The 18647-nt window shown below is 52.1% G+C and overlaps 7 protein-coding genes across 7 annotated transcripts, besides 1 other annotated feature; 5 read left to right on the forward strand and 2 right to left on the reverse strand.

Annotated features, from left to right (window-relative positions):
* Positions 1-382: 382 nt before the first annotated feature.
* On the forward strand, positions 383-8235 carry SCP_0214510 (hypothetical protein; the record flags this gene model as incomplete). The annotated part of the gene is made up of 26 exons (XM_027755353.1): positions 383-694; positions 759-776; positions 832-855; positions 914-1027; positions 1078-1127; positions 1184-1363; positions 1413-1946; positions 1995-2852; positions 2913-2931; positions 2986-3043; positions 3097-3923; positions 3973-4024; positions 4078-4106; positions 4159-4240; positions 4290-4349; positions 4400-4541; positions 4593-4740; positions 4793-5023; positions 5074-5190; positions 5251-5532; positions 5589-5764; positions 5815-6280; positions 6336-6405; positions 6463-7899; positions 7960-8015; positions 8077-8235. The coding sequence occupies 26 exons, from the start codon at positions 383-385 to the stop codon at positions 8233-8235; spliced, it is 6501 nt and encodes a 2166-aa protein (XP_027611154.1).
* Positions 8236-8724: 489 nt separating this feature from the next.
* Positions 8725-8796: a sequence feature (amino acid sequence was deduced to be 'Pseudo' by tRNAscan analysis;~tRNA-OTHER).
* Positions 8797-10778: 1982 nt separating this feature from the next.
* On the forward strand, positions 10779-11162 carry SCP_0214530 (hypothetical protein; the record flags this gene model as incomplete). The annotated part of the gene is made up of 1 exon (XM_027755354.1): positions 10779-11162. One exon carries the CDS (start codon positions 10779-10781, stop codon positions 11160-11162), a length of 384 nt encoding a protein of 127 aa, XP_027611155.1.
* Positions 11163-11492: 330 nt separating this feature from the next.
* On the reverse strand, positions 11493-13522 carry SCP_0214540 (Benzoate 4-monooxygenase; the record flags this gene model as incomplete). The annotated part of the gene is made up of 7 exons (XM_027755355.1): positions 11493-11564; positions 11619-11715; positions 11777-12172; positions 12238-12712; positions 12770-12799; positions 12855-13232; positions 13297-13522. The coding sequence occupies 7 exons, from the start codon at positions 13520-13522 to the stop codon at positions 11493-11495; spliced, it is 1674 nt and encodes a 557-aa protein (XP_027611156.1).
* Positions 13523-14946: 1424 nt separating this feature from the next.
* SCP_0214550 (hypothetical protein) lies at positions 14947-15469 on the reverse strand (the record flags this gene model as incomplete). The annotated part of the gene is made up of 2 exons (XM_027755356.1): positions 14947-15097; positions 15159-15469. 2 exons carry the CDS (start codon positions 15467-15469, stop codon positions 14947-14949), a joined length of 462 nt encoding a protein of 153 aa, XP_027611157.1.
* Positions 15470-16950: 1481 nt separating this feature from the next.
* SCP_0214560 (hypothetical protein) lies at positions 16951-17262 on the forward strand (the record flags this gene model as incomplete). Its single annotated transcript, XM_027755357.1, has 1 exon — positions 16951-17262. One exon carries the CDS (start codon positions 16951-16953, stop codon positions 17260-17262), a length of 312 nt encoding a protein of 103 aa, XP_027611158.1.
* Positions 17263-17334: 72 nt separating this feature from the next.
* SCP_0214570 (hypothetical protein) lies at positions 17335-17637 on the forward strand (the record flags this gene model as incomplete). The annotated part of the gene is made up of 1 exon (XM_027755358.1): positions 17335-17637. One exon carries the CDS (start codon positions 17335-17337, stop codon positions 17635-17637), a length of 303 nt encoding a protein of 100 aa, XP_027611159.1.
* A 411-nt stretch (positions 17638-18048) lies between these two features.
* On the forward strand, positions 18049-18324 carry SCP_0214580 (hypothetical protein; the record flags this gene model as incomplete). The annotated part of the gene is made up of 1 exon (XM_027755359.1): positions 18049-18324. One exon carries the CDS (start codon positions 18049-18051, stop codon positions 18322-18324), a length of 276 nt encoding a protein of 91 aa, XP_027611160.1.
* Between the last annotated feature and the right edge of the window lie 323 nt (positions 18325-18647).

Below are 18647 nucleotides of genomic sequence, written 5' to 3' on the forward strand. Positions count from 1 at the left end.
TCCAGATACCTTGGCGCTTGTAAGCTTCCTTTACCGCGCCCTGGCATGCGGCCTGGCCGGAAGCGCCAGGCCTCATGCCACTGCAAAACCGCTTTCAAACGAGACTTACGCGTCCACCCCTAAGCCCTGAGCTCAACTTGCGATACACCTCAAACTCCTCTCGATATCTCACCTTTGATCAATCTTCGATAAAGTGATGCCTCAATCTTGTAGGCTCTATGCCTCCGGAGGAGGCTGCAGGTTTGGAGATCAATGCAGATTCTCCCATGGTATCGCCCCACCTTTGTCGCCCAACCGTACGCAGTCGCCATCCGTGCAGAGCCCTGGAAGGCGAACTGGGGCTCAGGCTGGCGGCGGTAGTGCGCCGAGGCAGGTTTGCAACATGTACTGGGCTTCTGGGAGTTGCGGTCGTGGGTTTGAGTGCCAGTACAAGCACGAACGAGCACCCAACGCCGCAGCTTCCTCTGGCCCTCCTACTGTCGCGGAGGAAGAAGTCGAACCCGACTTTTTCTCCGCGGAAGGGCTTGCTGCGAATGTGGGCTCGGTGCGCGAGCAGCGCCATATGCTGAACCCCAGTGAAGCCCACAACCATGTCAGGCCTTTTTTGAGCGTCAACTATCATTTCGAGAGCGCTGCAAAAGTTCAAGGCTTCGTGAGGATACTAGCGAGTGTGAATGACAGAAACAAAAGCTGGGTATGTCATCTTCCGATTTTGCCTGATGTTGGGCATGCGTTGATGATGACCTCTGGGATCGTAGGACTCGGCGAAGGCCCAAGTAAGTTGAATCTGCCACCGTGCTAGGTGGGATCACTCAATACGCACTTGAACAGGCGTTTCTTGACATGGTCGTTAATGTGATGTGTTCGCGATAGTTCGATTTGAGATTAGTGATTGACGTTGAATCCGATACAGGGAAACGCGATCTTGCGCGTCGGTGAAGTTTTGCGTTTTGAACCTGTAAACCATAGGATAGGCATGGCAGGGGGCGTCCTGTCCTTTCAGAAAGGATATTTTCCCATCTTCGAAGTACACAAACTTTCGTCTTCTATAGTCAGCATGTTTAACCAACTACGCAGTATTTCGCATCCAACCTGGTTTTGAAGAGTACCTTGCACAAGAACATCAAGTAAGTAGTTCTTTAGCTACGTGTGGCGTTGTTGTGCGATTTTGACCATCTCGTAGTCACTTATACACTGTGATTGAAAACAACTACGAGACCGTCCATAACGTGATTCACACCTGCGTTGGAGGTCTGATCCGAGAGAAATCTTGGAAGGACTCGACACCAAATTTGACATCAGGTCTTCAAAGTAGCCTAGACGGCGTAGTGGTGTTTAAGACATTGTCGACAGTCCTTCTTCAGTAAGTGCCTCTCCGAGTGTAGTTCGGGGCTCTGCTAAACTCTTTCGAGGTATTTCAACCGATTCAAAGATGCGATCCGCAACCACCCTGGAATAGTCGATTTGGTTCTCGATCTCGCCACCTGGTTCAACACCTGGGCAGATGACGTGTGTGCCAGCCCTCCTCGCTTTGACGACGTTATCACATCGGCCAACACTAACATCCGCAACCTGACCATAGCTCAGTTGCGCGAAGAGATCACGCGTCTGCAGACGATTGTCGAAAGAGAGGCTGCCGTTGCTAACCGACTCCGTCGGCCTGCTGTGCAAACATCGATCAGTTCCGTGCAGCGACAGCAGGCGCTCGTCGCACAGCTGGTGCAGACCTACGACCCGCCGGGGCAGCTCCGTCCTGAGGGCCCCCGGCACGACAATGATTTTGAAGATATTAGTTCTATCCGTATTGCGCCGACTCATGAAGAACTTTTATGTCCTGTCCCACCATATTTGCCCGTCTTCGTGCACGACGCGCCTCATCATCACGCTGCCCACTCTATGGAGAGGCATCTCGACATTCAGTTTCGGCTATTACGCGAGGAGATGATGTGAGTGTGCCTATCGCAAGCGTAGATGAGTCACTAATGGCAGTGCAGAGCTACAATTCGCTCATCGATAACGTCCATAAATGGTGATCTCGCCTCCATGTGGAGTCGCACAGGACGCAAGAAGGAGAAGACCAAGCTCGAAGAGCTCCTGAATAAAAAGGGTGGCGCGTACCGCTCAAGCGGCTACGACTCCGTCTTCTTCCAGCTGTATACCAATGTTGAGTTCTTACCCGTCAAAGCCGAGCGGCGGGATCTCACCGTCGGATTGCTTGTTGACACGCCTCCGGGTACTGCCCGTGATACGGACGTAAGGCGGCGGTATGATTATTGGTCACATACAAAACGGCTGCAGGGTGGTAGCCTCGTTGCACTTATCATTGTATCTCATCGACAGATGCGTATCTTCCTTGGAGAGATCAAGTCTTTCAACAAGGATATCGCAGAGTCATCGAAGGCGAACAACGAGAAAATACAAGTGAGACTCAAGTTCTTCGATGCTGAGGTAGAGTTGATGGCACTCCGCCGGGAGAGCATGCATGCCGAGTATGGGTCGAAATACGCCGTGTTGCTGGATAATAGCGTCATGTTTGAGGCTGTCCGCCCCTTCCTCGAAAGGCTCCAGACGATTGAGCCCACAGAGATCCCCTTCTCTCGCTACATCTCCCGGAATGGCGCTCTGAACAACGATGTCCCTGTTCTCCATGCACGATACGCGACGGCTCCTAGATTCCGCTTCAATCTCCAGTGTCTCGCGAAGCACGGGCAGACGATCCCAGCGCTTGACATTTCGCAACCGGACGCCGTTACGAACGCCCGTCAGCAATTGCGTCAAGCAAGTCATCTAGATCCTAGCCAAGTCGACGCCGTGGTCGACACACTTACGAGAGAAGTCTCGCTCATCCAGGGGTAAATGATGATGATTTGTGTCCAGCAATGGTCTTTACTTATTCCCTTCGTCTCAAATAGCCCACCCGGAACTGGGAAGGTATGTAGATGTTCTCTCTACCTTGCCTCGTAGGTTTGATCAGTTCGTCACTAGAGTTATACCGGCAAGGAGATTCTGCGAATCTTGTTCGCCAGTGGGATCAAGCCTATTGGTGAGCTAGGAGTTGTTAATGTGTGACTATTTCGCTCAAGGACTGCCTCGCAGTGTTGATCGCTTACACTAACCATGCCCTTGACCATATGCTTAGTTCTGTGCTCGATGCTGGTATCACACAAAACCTTGTCCGACTCGGATCGCGGTCATCTGATGAACGCATCGCTGAGTATACCCTGGACAAGCTGGAGAAAGTTGCGGGCGCTACGGAGGTGGAACGCACGAATCGGCGTCAATATGCAAAAATGAAGAAGTTAGAAGAAGATATGATCAAAGTCATGGAATCAATTCAGCTGCCGATTCTCACCTGGGAGAAGATCCAGGAATATCTCGAAATTCATTACCCTGAGCATGCGGACTCCATTGAGACCCCACCATACTGGGTCCAAATGCTGACAGCACGCGTTTGGGAGGATGAAGAAGAAAATGGTGAGTTTGCTACAGTGGAGCGAAAGAAGAAACAGCACAAAGTCGACACGGGGTCTCGTACACTGTACGGTTTCTGGAGGAATGGCCAGGACTTGCAGTACATCTCGCCTCCAAGTCCCCAACAACCGAAGCACAAGAAGAAGAGGAAGCAGGCAGAGACCGAGTCTGTTACTCCGGCTACAGACTCCTCAGTCATCGAGTTCTTTACATCGTTGGGTTTCAATGCAGAAATCCCTCCAGTGCCGACTTCAGCCCGACCGACCGATATTCTTCTCAATCTGCAGGAACCTAGAGTCTGGTCAATGTCTCTGGACGAAAGGAGGAGACTCGCCGGAGACTGGGAACAAGACATCCGGATAATGGCCTATCATTCAAAATTGCATGAGTACGAAGAGTTACGCGAAAGCTACAAGGATGCATGTCAAGAATATAATGACATTAAGGATGAGGTATGGTTATCTATGATAATATCAAGGATTTCTTACTCAGCAAGTTTAGGCTCGCCGTCGTCTCCTGAGCAAAACCGACCTTATCGGTTGCACGACCACAGGTACGTCTTATCCCGAGACCTATAGTGTTCAGACCCTCTAATTCATCGCAAAGGCGCGGCCAAATTGACATCGTTGCTCACGGTAAAGAGGCATACGATCATTCTCGCATATCTCGCTCAACATGATGTCACAGAATATCGCTCCGAGAGTTCTGATGGTAGAAGAAGCGGGACAAGTGCTTGAGGCACACATTCTGACGTCGCTAGTATCGTCCGGTGCGTCCACCTTCGTTTTTTTACAAGAATACCAATTCATTGTTCCTAGTTCATCATCTAATATGCATCGGAGATCCTCAGCAGCTACGGCCCTCTCTGGCAACCTACTGTAAGTTGAAGTGCTCTGATCAACACATTGCAGCTCATGATCGTTCGTAGCGCTTTCTATGGACAGCGAACGAGGAAACGAGCTTTACAAATTTGACCGGTCTCTCATGGAGAGACTGTCGAATGCTGGCATGCCGATGTCCCAGATCAATGTGCAACGCCGGATGCGCCCGGAAATCTCACATTACATTCGGTAAGCACTCAATATCAAGCCCCATTTCAGCACCACTCATACTTTTGGTAGAACCATCTTGTACAAGAATTTGGAGGACAACGACGTCGTTCAACACTATCCCAGGGTCCAAGGCATGCAGAGGAATGTGTACTTCTTGAGCCATATTAAGCCAGAGAGTGGAGCGGAGGATTCGGTATCGAAATTCAACATGTATGAGGTATGCGATGCCCTCAGTCGATGCGCGAGAACTCGCTAAGAGGCGTTGTCAGGTTGAGATGATACGGGACTTGGTCCTGTACTTTTTGAAGCAAGGACCGTATAGCGGTCCCGGCGACATTGCTGTGTTATGCGCATACCTCGGTCAACTACAGAAAGTTCGAGCCGCCCTCAGAGATCTCAAGATCTCCGTTGCGCTGGACGAGCGAGACCAGGAGCAGCTTGAGCGTCAAGGCTTGGAAGAGGAGGGTACCGAATACGAGGAAGTTATCGTCGCACAACACGTTGGTATACTTGACTCTTAAAGTGCTGGGTTACTCATATATTACTATAGGTGCGACTAGGGACTGTCGACATCTTCCAAGGGCAAGAGGCAAAGATTGTGATAGTCTCGCTTGTTCGAAACTCTGGTTCGTATGAAACCGGATCTGCATCGATTGGATTCTTGAAGGTATGCTCGACAATTACAGTCACCTCGATAGATGATTGATTTATGACACACCCATTTCAGAGCTCCAACCGTATCAACGTTGCACTGTCTAGAGCGAAGCATGGACTGTACATTCTCGGCAATGCGTCCAATTTGCGCAAGAACCCAACATGGTCAACCATCGTGGACGAGATGGAAGCGCGCGACCAAATCGGTACTGGCTTCCCTACCATCTGTCCCCGCCATCCAGATCAAACGCAGGTGATATCGCAGCCTGGTGAGCTAAACCGCTTGTCTCCAGGAGGAGGATGCTTGCTCCCGTGCGGATTCCGTCTTGGATGTGGACACATATGTCCGTCGTCGGTATGTCACAATTATCGGTGCTACTTGTGCGTCTGAAACGGGGCTTTTTCCAATAGTGCCACGCTGCTCTGGATAACCACCGGTCGACAAAGTGTCATATGCCATGCAACCGGACACCGTGCCCCCGTAGTCATCCCTGTTCAAAACATTGTTCGGATGATTGCGGCGACTGCGAGTTCCCTATGTACGAGGTCGCCTTACCATGTGGACATGTGAAGGATAAAGTCCCATGGTGAGTTCGTCTTTCACCTGCTGTAAGGACGACCTGCTGATCGGTCTTAGTTACTTGTTGGAGAAGCTGGAATCTGTCAAGTGCCAAAAGCTCGTTCGCAAACAGCTGCCGCGGTGCGAACATTCGGTCACGGTGGCATGTTCCCAAGACACGACCCTCGTTCAGTGCAAAGAGCCATGCGGTGGTACACTGCAGTGCTGCTCAAAGACATGCAAATCAACTTGCAACGATTGTCAGCGAGCAACTGCTGGTGCTGCCTTCACAGTCCGCAGTACAAACCGCATCAATCGGACATCTCATGTCGCGCATCCTTGCGAACGGCTCCTCAATTGTCAACATCGATGCGGCCTTGACTGTTCCCAGGATCACCATTGCAACACGAAGTGCTCCCATGAATGTCGTCAGCGATGTATTCACCATGAATGCCCGAAGCTCTGTTCTGCTCCGTGCGCACCGTGTATGGAGCCGTGCATATGGCGCTGTGCGCACCAGACTTGTCCAGTTCTTTGCGGCTCTGTGAGTACTATATCTGAATCCACGAAAACTCGCGCTCATGATGTTTTCGCGATAGATCTGTACGCGACTGCCCTGCGACGAACCGTGTACAGAAACTCTGGAGTGCGGACACCCGTGCCCCTCTGGTACGTACGGTTCATGCATTCGATTGTATAGAACTGACGATATTTCCATCCATGCAGTCTGCGGTGAACCATGTGCGTCACAGAAGTGCCCCCTGTGCCTCCCTGAAGACCGCAAAGCGGACATCGTCGACTTCATCATGCAACGGAAGCTGGGCGACCTCGACTTATCGTCGACGGACGTTAGCGAGCGATTGATCACGCTCTACTGCGGACACTTGTTCACCGTCGAGACCCTCGACGGGCACTGTAGGATGTCCGAATACTACGAGGTCGACCCGTCTGGTCGGTACCTTGCGCCCATGGCCCCGCCGATCAACTACCAGACGCCGCCGACGTGCCCGACGTGTCGCGGTCCGATCACTGCCCTGCGCTACGGGCGTGTTACCAAGCGGGCGACACTGGACATCTTGGAGCAGAACGTCGCAGGCACGATGTCACAGGCGATCGAGGAGATCAGTCCGCAGGTGGTACAGCTGTCGGAGGCACTGGAGGCGTCCCAGAAGGCGGCGAAGGAGATGAAGAGCGTCATCCCGTCGGTGGAGGAGATCCCGGACTGCACCGCCGCTGCCGCTGGCAAAGCCAATGAGCCGCTCTCGTACGATCTCCTGAACAAGGGCGCTATGCGGATCAGACACGGTCTTGACCCGGCCGAGGCGACTGCGTGGTTCGCCATCGTCAAGGACCTGTTGAAAGCGTACCAGCGCATCGTAGCCATCGCGGTGACTCGCGGTGCACACGTGAAGGCATATGAGGCCGCGCTGGTGACGCTCTTCCGCCTCGAGATGGACGCGCTCGCGGCAGACCCGGAAAAAGCGACCGCTGCGCCGGAGCCGTTAGCGATGGCCGCGGTGAACACGAAGATCGGGCAGCCGCCGCACAAGGCGGACACGCGCTTCCAGATCGAGGCGTTCTTCTTCTCGCTCGAGCTGCGCTTCACGCTCGCGCAGATCGGCGTGGGCCGCATTGAGGGCATCGCCACTGCGTCGACCGAGCCCGACGTCGCGAAGCACCGCGGCGTGTGGTGCGCGTTCGTCGCCTTCGTGTACGAGTCGTGCACTGCGGATGCTAAAAAGGCGGTTGAGATGGCGCAGCGGTCCTCTGCCTCGCGACAGGCTGCGCGAGCTTCAGTGTACGGGTTGCGCGTCATGTTCGAGCGGTTCAGGTTCCAGATCATGATGGAGCGGGCTGAATATTGCCGGAACAATCGTTGGACTAACAAGGAGCGGGGCGAACTTGCGAGGCGGGTGAAAGACAAGAAGAAAATCATGGCACTATCTGCTGACTCCATCCAGAAAGCCTATATCTGTAGCCGTCCCTCGCAGAGCGTGAAGGAGTTGACGGAGGAGCTTCAGTGGTTTTCTAATAATTGTCGCAGCAGGATAGACCGCTGGGAGGAGGACTGCGATGGGCTAGAAAGCTCCCTGTTGCGCGACACGATCTACCAGCCCGTCTCGTTGCAGGAACAAGAGGACATCGTCAAGGCATTCAACTTCAGTGCGTCGTTCGCTGCTTCTTAATTTTAATATACTGACCAGTGCTGTGTGGTTCGTACAGCACACGGGGGCCACTTCTACAACTGTGAGAACGGCCACACGTTCGTGATTACTGAGGTAGACATTTACCATGCCATGTCTGCAGTCAAGCGATGTGCTTATCGGATTCTGAATGTAGTGCGGCGGCGCTATGCAGGCTGCCCGGTGCCCCGAGTGCCACGCGGCGATCGGCGGGACCAGCCACAACTTGCATCAGAGCAACACGCGCGCGACGGAGTTTGAGGAGATCGCGACGAGGCTTGGTTCGGAGCGGTCTCCCTGGGCGTGGGGCAGGTGAATGTGCCGAGGTGCGATCAGGCGGCGGGCGATTGGCGATGGTTTTTGAGAGTGAACTTGGTATATAGGTCGTTTGGCGAAGGCAGTATAGAGGGGGTGGGTATTTGAATAGAGGATATGCTCGATATTGGCAATGATGAGTGATGGATTTGTACTGCAAGCTAGTGCGCAAGTGCGCCACTGACCTGAACGTATGGTAAACGCGCACTGGTTCAAGCAAAGAGGGTCTGCGAGGCATGCATCCCGCTCTTACTGAGAGCTTCGAATAAACATAGGAAGCGTAATGTTCGCGATTCCGGCGTGTTCGTTATGGTACTCGACGGTGCCGCCGCCAGTCTAGCGGTGAGACCCCGCGCGCGGCATGAGATCGATTCCCCTTTTCACTCGACCAAAAGTTGGCGCTCGCCCAGGAGATGTGATTAGCCTTTCAGCCAGTTCAAGATTACCCGTCAAGGCTACACCCCGCAAAAAGGACCTCGTTAGCCCATTATTCCAGTTAACCGACTCGAACGGTTGATCTCATCACTACGTTGATGCACTCTTCCCACTGAGCTAAACAGGAGTTAAATTACGATGAACGGAACTCAATCTCGGCGTTCCATCTGGAGTCTTGGACTTGCATCGGTGAATCTGTAAGTTGAGATACTTGGCTAAGGACGAGCACCGCAGATATGTTATATACGGCTTATGTAAATGACAGGCTGCATCGCTGCTGGAGCTGACCGCTGACCGCTGAGGCCGTACGCCTCGTACGCACTGAATATGCCGCGGGTGAAGTGAGATTGCATCCTGTCCGGCCAGTGATCACGGTCAAGCAAATGGGTCACCGTGTACTTGGAGAATGATTCGCCGCTAAACCCGCACCGCACCCGCACCACAGCAAGTCAAAGTCAAAAAAAGCACAGCAGACCCATTCAACCACGCAGATATCCATAGCATCGCACCAAGGGATAAGTAATAACTCGTTGCAGGCCCCGCAGTACAGATCACATATGAGAGACGAGTCACATCGTAGACTGTCCGAGAGGGAAGCGGAGACCGCTAAGAGACGGTAAGCTGGAGTTATAAAATCAGAGAGGCCGTGCAAGTTGTATGCAGGCCATACGTGAATCCCCGACTTTTCTGTGAGGTTCGTAGTAGATGTGGAGCTTCCGCGCGTCCATGGGCACATTTTCTTCTTCTTCTTCCGTTCCCTACGTTCCATACACGTCGACAGCCATGCCCGGTCCCTCTCCGAAAGCTATTCGATAATCCAGAGTGGCGTCGCAGAGACGGAGAGGAAAAGATCAAATCAGCAACCAATGTACAGAGTACATTCCCCGAGTTAAATAACAACGTGAAAGCGACTCGACAGGCCGAAGTTCCTCGATCGGAACCGCATCGCGCGATTTGAGCTGGCCCATCAGAATTGAGAAAACCGCGCAGGTGAGCACAGCCGCGTCGTCTGCGATCAGACAGCGCTTGGAGGGGGGCCGTCCGGCGGACAGTGCTCGCTCGTGGCAGCGTTCGGAATGGGGTCAAAACATTTGGACGGACAGGAATAGCGAACAGATATCGCTGGTACTGACGCAACAGGAGTCAGCGGAACGGAGAGAAAATTAAGGGGTAGTAAGGCTTCGAGTTCGGCTGGTCGGCTGCGCCTGTGATGTGTCGAGTGAAGGGCCCCAAGAGAAGCCTGTGAAAGACGCCACTAGCTGTTCCTTCGGTATTGAACGACTGGAGGGTGTGAAGGATTGCAGGAAGCGCAGAGACATGTCTGCACCTACCGTATCTATATCATCCCCAAGACCGACGCGGATATGCCGCATCGAATCCTCGCCCTCGCCCTCGCCCGGCGTGCAAGCAACGCAATCCGCGGTTCGAGTGTCCCAAATTGAAGGAAGACGCGTTATTCGCCAATGGACCTGTTCGATGTTAAATCCTGAACGCATACGCAGCTTGATCAAATCTGTGTTGGAGAGCTTGAGCGACCGTGTCATAAATTTGGGCAACGCATTCGCTCGGTACTAATCCCGGAAGATAGGATCTCGACTCGGGCGTATACGCCATTCGTTAATCGTCTCTTCACTGTTCTGAGTCGCTGGAGTGAATCCCGAGAGCCTTGGAGCGCCTCCCTCGTACTTACCACAGCTCGGGAGAGCGTGCCGGCAGCTACAGCACATCGTCGAATTCAGAACTCGCATCAGCGGGAGTCGCACCTAGGTGCGAGATGTACCAAATGTATCTTGGTAGTCAGACCCGACACCACCAGAGATAACGCAAGAACGATATCTCAGGAGGCCCGTGTTATGGCACGGATGAGAAACACTAGACGGTGGACGCGAAGTCCCTCAGTTCAATGCCGTATAGCGAAAGGACTAAGTTAGATATCTACCTAGACGGTGGACACGAAGTCCTACAGGTAGATCAGTACGGGTAGCTACGATAAATGGGTGGAATGTGCTTACCGTCGGTCCAACGTTGTAACGGCATAGCGAAAGGACAGAGGGAAACACGTGTAGCGTACGTACGCGGAGAGACTGAAAAAGGAAGGTAACGTAGTCAATGGCATACTACATACCTCTAGTCCCTCCGCGAGATTGTATCTACAACAACGGAAACCTCCAACTGCATTCCGTACACCGAGATGAGTTCGTAACCAGCATCGCGCTTACTGAGTGGGATGAAGGGGTGAACGTTAAGGGCTACGGGCGATCCAGAACGTACGCGAGCGCGAGAGACGGCCGTCACAAACGGACACGCGCCCCTCCCGCCTCCTGTGTAAGGCGCGTGGAGCACCCTTTCCCCGCTATCCTCCACCTCGCCCTGGATCCCCGCGGAGAGCCTTGCGGCCTTCTGCGCGGAGCCTCTACGCTGGCGCCTTCTGTGCCACCGGTTCGCGGTGCGCCGAAGGTGGAGTACGACACGGCGGAGGCTGACTTGTCCTAGTGTATCTTAGTTATTTCGAAGCTGCTATTCGACTTGTTTAGGCCGCCGTCGCTCATACCACTCGGGGATATATACCTCGTGAAGAGCTCCATGATCCATAGCAAAAGAAATGTTTACAGCAGACATGAAGGCCCGCCCAGCTTCTCGGACCAACCCATCCGCATCAATGGGTGGTGGCAATAGTCAACGTTATTCAGCGTTTAGTAAACCTTAAGGTAAGTGGACGCGTGATACTTCCAATGTGGGTAGTCTCATTATTTCTATGCAAGTAAAATTACGCAACACACTGTCGCTCGCAAATTTACCGTCAGAAGCGCATCGTTCGGGCGATCATATCTCTCTACGCTTGATCCCAACCACACACTCATGCGGCTTGCGAACGAAATTGTCGTGCACTCCGAACTGCACAGGATCTCTTGTCAGCACGCTTGTGCCGTAGAGGAAGTCCAAACTTACCTCTCGACCCGGTTGCAGGACAATATCGTAACGACGGAAAACGGCGGCGAGGACCAATGTCAGTTCCTGTAGGGCGACGTTGCGTCCGATGCAGGCCCTGGAACACGACAATAAGTTTACACAGCCGCCGGAGCAATGACCACTGCCCAAGATCTCACCTGGGTCCCAAGGAGAAAGGGTTGAACACCTTCATTAACTCGCCCCGTTTCTCAGCATCCAACCAGCGCTCGGGACGGTACTCCTCCACGTCCGCGCCCCACACTTCCTCGGAGTGATGCATGCTATATAAGGGCACGCTGATCTCTGTGCCTGCAGAAAAAGTGTGGCCGAGCACCGTGATGCCTCCTTCGGGAACGACACGACCGAGACCAAAACCAACCGCGGTGAGAATGCGGAGGCCCTCGTTGATGACAGCCTCGAGGTACGGCAAGGATTTGACGTCAACAAACGGCAAAATGCTCGAGTCTGAGCCGGCCACAGCGTCCAGCTCGGCCTGGAGTCTCTTCTGCACATTCTGGTTGCGGGCAACATGGAATATCACGGTCGCCAGCGAGCTGTAAAATAAGTTATCAGCAAAGCGAGCTCAACGGGACAATATAGCGGTAATAAATAGACGTACTTGGAAGTTGTGTCGGATCCTGCGACTAGCAGCGTAACGGCCTCCGTAGTCAACTCCCGCTCAGTCATTGGGTTTCCGTTCTCGTCTCGACCGTTCAATAATTTCCCAAACATATCATCAAAGATCTTCCCTTCATCTTCCGCCTGGCGGGCGGCGGCAAGGCGCCGCGAGATAGCTTCCGCCGCCAGGCCGATCAACTGGCCCTGCGCCTTCAGGCCACGACGGTGCTGCGGCATGCGCTCCACGAACTCGCGCACGTACGTGGGAAGCACACCGAGAATGGGAGAAACCTCCATGCGCGCACTAACTGCGTCGATAGCATCGATTTCTTCGACCTCATATTGAGCCGCAGGTTCCTGGGCGGTGGACTCGTCGAGTGCATAGGAGGCAATTCCAGCTGTAAGAGACTTCCTTATCCTGGCGGTGTCCTGGCCACGCAAAAGCATACCAAAAGGAGAGCCGAAGGCGAGTTCACCTGTGGGACCGTCACATCAGCCAGCGTTGAAGTATCTATGCAGCGCGAATTTCGTACCAATGACATCAAACGTGAACAAATTGCACCCTGTTAGACAACATCAGACGGTCAGATTCTCGTTTGAAAATAATTTGTCACTCACAAAACTGTGCATCAAACCAGACATAGCCGCCGCGCACCTCCCACGTGCTGGACCCCAGTGTGCCAGTCTTCACTTCATCCTTGCGCACCGCGCTGTTGCACATGATGTCCCACTGGTTCAACAGAGTTTGCAGATGAACCTTGATCGGGCCCTCGAAGGCGCGCACGCTCTGCGGGGAAAACATATGAGCCATGACGCGTCGCTTACGAGCATGTTCGGTGCGCGAGCGCGCGTTGAATATCCCGCGTATGGCACGGTAAGACGTAAAGGTGTCGTAGAAAGCTGACTTCGTTGTCCCGGTGGAGTGGCCATATACCGCTGAGACCGCTTCCGGAGAAACAATCGAAATGTGGTTCGGCGCAATCCGTACGAAAGGTCCTAGCGTCCAAGTTCGCATCAGTCATTCAAGTTACCACTTTACATGTAAGTTAGAGAGGCCTACCATATTTCTGGTGCAGCTCGTCGACAGTGTTGGTCCTCCTGAACTTGCTGGACACCCAGAAGAGCCAACCATCGGAGAATCTCGCAAAGAAAGGGCCGGGGTATTGGCGAAGACCATGCTCGTCGACCAAATACGGTACAACGTGCACTGCTAGGACAACAACGGGCAGAAGACAAAGGACGAAGGGAATCGGATGTGCCGTGAGGTTTAGAAGTACCTCGAACATAGTCTTAGTATGGTAGGCACGAGAGGCGACCAATTTCGTGACAAAACCGACTACGTGGATATCCCGGGAGAGGGGAAGTGGCCAATGGGTCTTGCCAAGGTGCAGCTTTTATACCTGATAGCGCCGAAGCCTAACGGCACGCAGGAGCCTAAATCCGTTCTCGTGGCTTAGAAGACTTCTTGGCTAAAAGGACTGTTATTCTGAGAAGGCATGAGTCATCTGGTAAATGTCAAACGACATTGACGGCAGAGGTATGAAGGCCTCCCGCCGCGTTGACAAGTTCAGAAGTTCATGCAAGCGAGATACCTGGATTTTACATCAAGACGTATCCAGCCCTCATCCGACCGTCAGATACGGGCAGCAGTATACGCGATTAAAGATGTACTGAAGACCTTACCGTAAGTTCAACATGAAAAGCGACTCTGGCAGGGGCTTACTGTGTCTGCAACAACCTTTCCAATAGACGACGGGCGATGATGTCACACCAAGGGTTATCTCCTTGGAATGCAATACCGATGAGCCGTGGCAAAAAGAAGAAAGCTTTCACACCATGAAGCTTACAGCGCGTTCCAGGGCGAGGTCATCACTATGACCGTTATGTGGGTGGCAGGCATTGAACAGCGTGCGACATTCGACATTCGTGCGTTCGTATCGGCCAATGTCGATCGTGAGTAATTCGCGGATCATCCGCGAAGCGTTATACGCTCCCGTACGGTAACCATACAAATTCCCTGGGATTACTTCGATCAGTTGTGCTGTCCAACCAACAGTCTATACTCACTGGGTCGAGCTGGATATTCCGGAAATCACAGCCATGAAAAGCCAGTGGAACACATTCTTCCAGGGTGCTGTACTCTCTCAGCGGAACCAGTCTCATCTACTACTTTAAATGTCAGAAAACTAACAGCTTCAACACCAACGGTCTTCATCAATATATTGTTAGTTGGGTGCCTTATGCCGAATAGAGCCGCAGTCATAGCATGAACTACAGAACGGTGACGACGTGGCATATATCGGGTAGTCTGTATGTTGGAAATGGCCTGAAAAGAGTGCAGGGTCACGATTGGCGACAAACTGAATGGAAAAATAAAACAAAACATGAAACACGGACGGAGCAGAAATCGGCAGGCCAAGGAACGAGAACGAGCGACCGGGCTTCCGGAGAAGAGCAGAGCGTGCGCACCAGTGTCTAATGAGCACTCATCGGACGATGTCCAAGAGGGAAAAATATGGCCAAGAGACTCCCACTGTGAGTAGATGCGAGGGGACCTGGGAACTCTCATGACAGCAAGAACCATATCGTTAGGCCCCTGGTCAAAAAATCGTGCACGGGATCTTTGGGTGGTCTGCGAAAAGAGCTCCTGATAGGCTGGATATTAGCCTTCGCATCTCGCCGGGATCAAGGACATTGCAGACGCAAGCGGCTAGGCGGCGCGACTTGGTGGTACGGTGGCGCCAATCCACCTGAATTTCTGGACCATTTGATTGCGCAGTCCGCGTTGTGAACGGAGTTTTTGGAGGGGCCTATCGACATGATCTTTGCTGGAAGATCGGTCGACGGCGAATCGTTCGCACCTATTGGTACCATTATCAGCCACGACTGATTCATGCATGCCACGTCGAATAGTCTCCTCACGCGGTTGGTCGCATTCCTATCCGGAGAGCCTGCCTGATAGTGTAAGTTCGGGCAGAACCACGCAAGTCCGGGAAGAACCACACAAGTCCGGGCAGAACCACCCAAGTCCGAGAAGAACCACGCAAGTCCGGGCAGAAACCAGCAGCCAGCGCGGATAACGCTGTAGGTCCCCCTCTGCCGTCCTCCCAGTCCACGGCGTCCCGGAGCCTCGCAGCATTCTGCGCTGGGCGTGCTACCGCGGTGTCCGTGTCACCGCCTCGCAGATCCGCTGGAAGTGGGATACAACTGTTGAAGTACATACATTGCGACATGGATGGAATAGTTAAGCGCTTACGCTGCCGGTATACTTACGTAATCACGTAGTTACTGTTGGCGGACGTTCGTATGACGCACTTCAGTCACTCGTTTGCTACCGTACCGGGACTGAGGTGATTACTCTCTTTTTACTTAGTTCTCACTTCACTGACCTACAGTAGCATACTGCTCCTTTGTCCCTGTTGGAATTAAGCGTGGCCAATGGAGGGATATTACAGTGAAAATGAAGCTTTGAGCACACTGGGAATCGAACTGCAGATCTCTTAGTTGTTGGCCTCACTGATGTGTGTTATCCTTTACACCATGCACCCTTGCTGTCATATCAACAGTCCCTGCTACAGGTTGGTACTAATATAGTCACTGGCACTGGTTTGCTACCACACACATACTGCTCCTTTGTCCCTGCTACAGATCCATCAAACATCCGTTGGACATCTTTCCACCTTGCCGTGTACTCGCAACAGGTTATGAGCCCTGGCTCTAACTGAATCTGACAGGATCACATACATTGAGAACTCAATCGTTCCCTATCACCTTTTTTTCCCAGCAACTACTTCACTCATTCACACAGCTGTCACACAATGTCCCTCTGCCCACCAGTACCTCAGGTCAAACCAAAGACCAAGTCAAACTGCCTCTATGATGTCCCATTCCTCAAAAGCAATGGCGACAACTTTCAGACATGGAAGTACCACATGACCACCATCCTCCGGCTGCGCAGTCTACTGTAGTGAAATAACCTTAGGTTCAGTCACGCATCACAGACCTCGTGAACTGAACTCGCTTAAGGGTTTGTAGCATGTCATGGGTGTCTGTGAACTGGAAGTGAAAGACGATGTCACCTGCGCTAACAGCATCAGGCATGGCGGACCATCAGTGGGCACCTGCAGTGCTTCTGAACTAAACTTGGTCACAGGTCACTCCTACCCTGTGAACTGTGAACTGAGGAAGAAAACATATCACAGGTCACAGGCCGTGAACCTAAGGTCGTTTCACTACAGTATATGCACTCATCAATGGCACTGAGACTGACCCCGAAGCAGTGGATTCTGCCAAGAAGGCAGACTGGGATTTCTGTAACAGTGAGGCACTTGTGCAGATTACATTGATGCTCAAGGACGAGCCGCTCAATAGCATGATGTACTCAACAACAGCACAGGATGCTTAAGAGAAGTTGAACAGGCACTATGAGGGCAAAGGCAAGCAGACCTCAGCTTACCTCATCAGTGACCTCTTTCACAGCACACTCAGTGATGAGTCACCACTCGAGCCACAGCTCAATGCAATGCAGCAGAAGGCTCACATACTCAAGATGCTTGGTCTTTTCCTTGACAACATGCTCATCGCTACTGCCATGACCATTTCTCTTCCTCCCTTCTATTCTACCCTTTGTACCATCCTCATGGCCTCTGACTCCAAGTGCACTGTAGATAAAGTTGTAAATGAGGTCATTAGCAAGGAGAAGTGATGCGGTGAGATGACTGCAGCATCTGCACTCATTGTGAAGCATGCCGACTTCAAGGCAAAGTCTAAGGGGAAGGACAAGGACAGGAAGAAGAAAGGCAAGTGCACTTTCTGTGGCTTTTCCAGTCATATAAAGGACAAGTGTCAGAAGTTCAAAGACAGCCAGGCTGAGGGCATCACTGTGAAGAGCGATAAGAAGGCTGAAAAGCCTGCCGAGACAAAGGAGTCTGCAAAGATCACCAGTATAAGCCAGGCAGATTGCGAGATGCTCCATCTCTTCATCGCAGAGGAGTTGGCACATGGCAATGACCTTCTTCACTGCTAGAACATCAATTCTGGAGCATTCTCCCATATGACATCCCATTGCGAGTGATTCATCAACTACTGCACTCTCACTATGCCCAAGCACATCTACCTCAGGGATGAGCACTTTATCCTTGCTGTTGGTATTGATCAGGTCACACTCCATGCAGCAGTCGACCATGGCTCAATGAACACTGACATTGTGCAAGAAGTCCTCCATGTCCCAGACCTAAATGGCAACCTTCTCTCTGTCTCACAGTTTGATCACAACAGCTATGATGTCCAGTTCATGGATGGTACATGTCACATCAGCAATGCCCAGGGCCAAATTAGCACTATCGGGTACATGCGAAGGAACCTCTACATTCTCAATGTGACCACACACCTCCCAAAATGAACATACATCTCGTGAGCAGACAACCTTCCTTCTTTCTACATTAACTCCACTAATGGTCCGATGCTTCATGCCTTTGTTGCAAAAGAGATGACCTCCAGTGTGAGCGCAGATGTTTAGCATCGCCACCTCAGCCACATCTCTGTGGGCTCCATGCTGAAGATGGTGCAAAAGGGAATGGTCAAGGGCATGTTGATCATTGGCAAGAAGGTGAGTGAGGCCATCTGCAAGCCTTGCCTCCAAGGCAAGCAGACACGCCACCTGATTTTGAAGGAGTTAGATGCCGAGAACTCACACGTTCTCCACCAGACCTATTTCGATGTCTGTGGTCTCATGCAGACCCAGAACTGATCAGGTCATTGCTATTTCATCACATTTATTAATGGTCACACACACAAACTCATTGCCAACCTCATGAAGATAAAGGATGAAGCTCACACACACTTTAAAGCCTTCATTGAGTGTGCTGAGGTTAAGACCAGGCAGCATGCAAACATCCTGTGGACTGATGGTGATGGAGAGTACAAGTCGAAGAAATTCGATGCATATCTCAAGGCAAAGGGCATCCACCATGAGAAGACAAATGCCTACACTTCACAGGAGAATAGTGTCTCAGAGCAGATGAACTGCACTGTCGAGGAGATGGCCTGGTGCATGCTGAATGATGCTGGGCTGCTGAATGTATACTGAAATGATGTCATATTACATGTGGTAAATATCCTCAACTCCATTCTGACTCTCATGCTCCCATATGGCCTCATGCCATATGAAGCCTACACTGAAAACAAGTCGAGTGTTGCACACCTTTGCATTTTTGGCTGCAAGGTCTATGTCCACATACTGAAGGAGAAGCATTAGAAACTCAACTTGAAAATGCTTGAGTGCATGCATCTGAGGTTTTCCGAAAACTGCAAGGCTTACCAGCTAGTCCACAGACCTACCAGGTGCATCATTGAATCCTGCAATGTCTACTTTGATGAAGGATCTGAAGTCGAACTGAGTCATGTTACAAT

The sequence above is a fragment of the Sparassis crispa genome (assembly GCF_003851025.1).
Source record: "Sparassis crispa DNA, contig_000001F, whole genome shotgun sequence".
Classification (NCBI taxonomy): Eukaryota; Fungi; Basidiomycota; class Agaricomycetes; order Polyporales; family Sparassidaceae; genus Sparassis; species Sparassis crispa.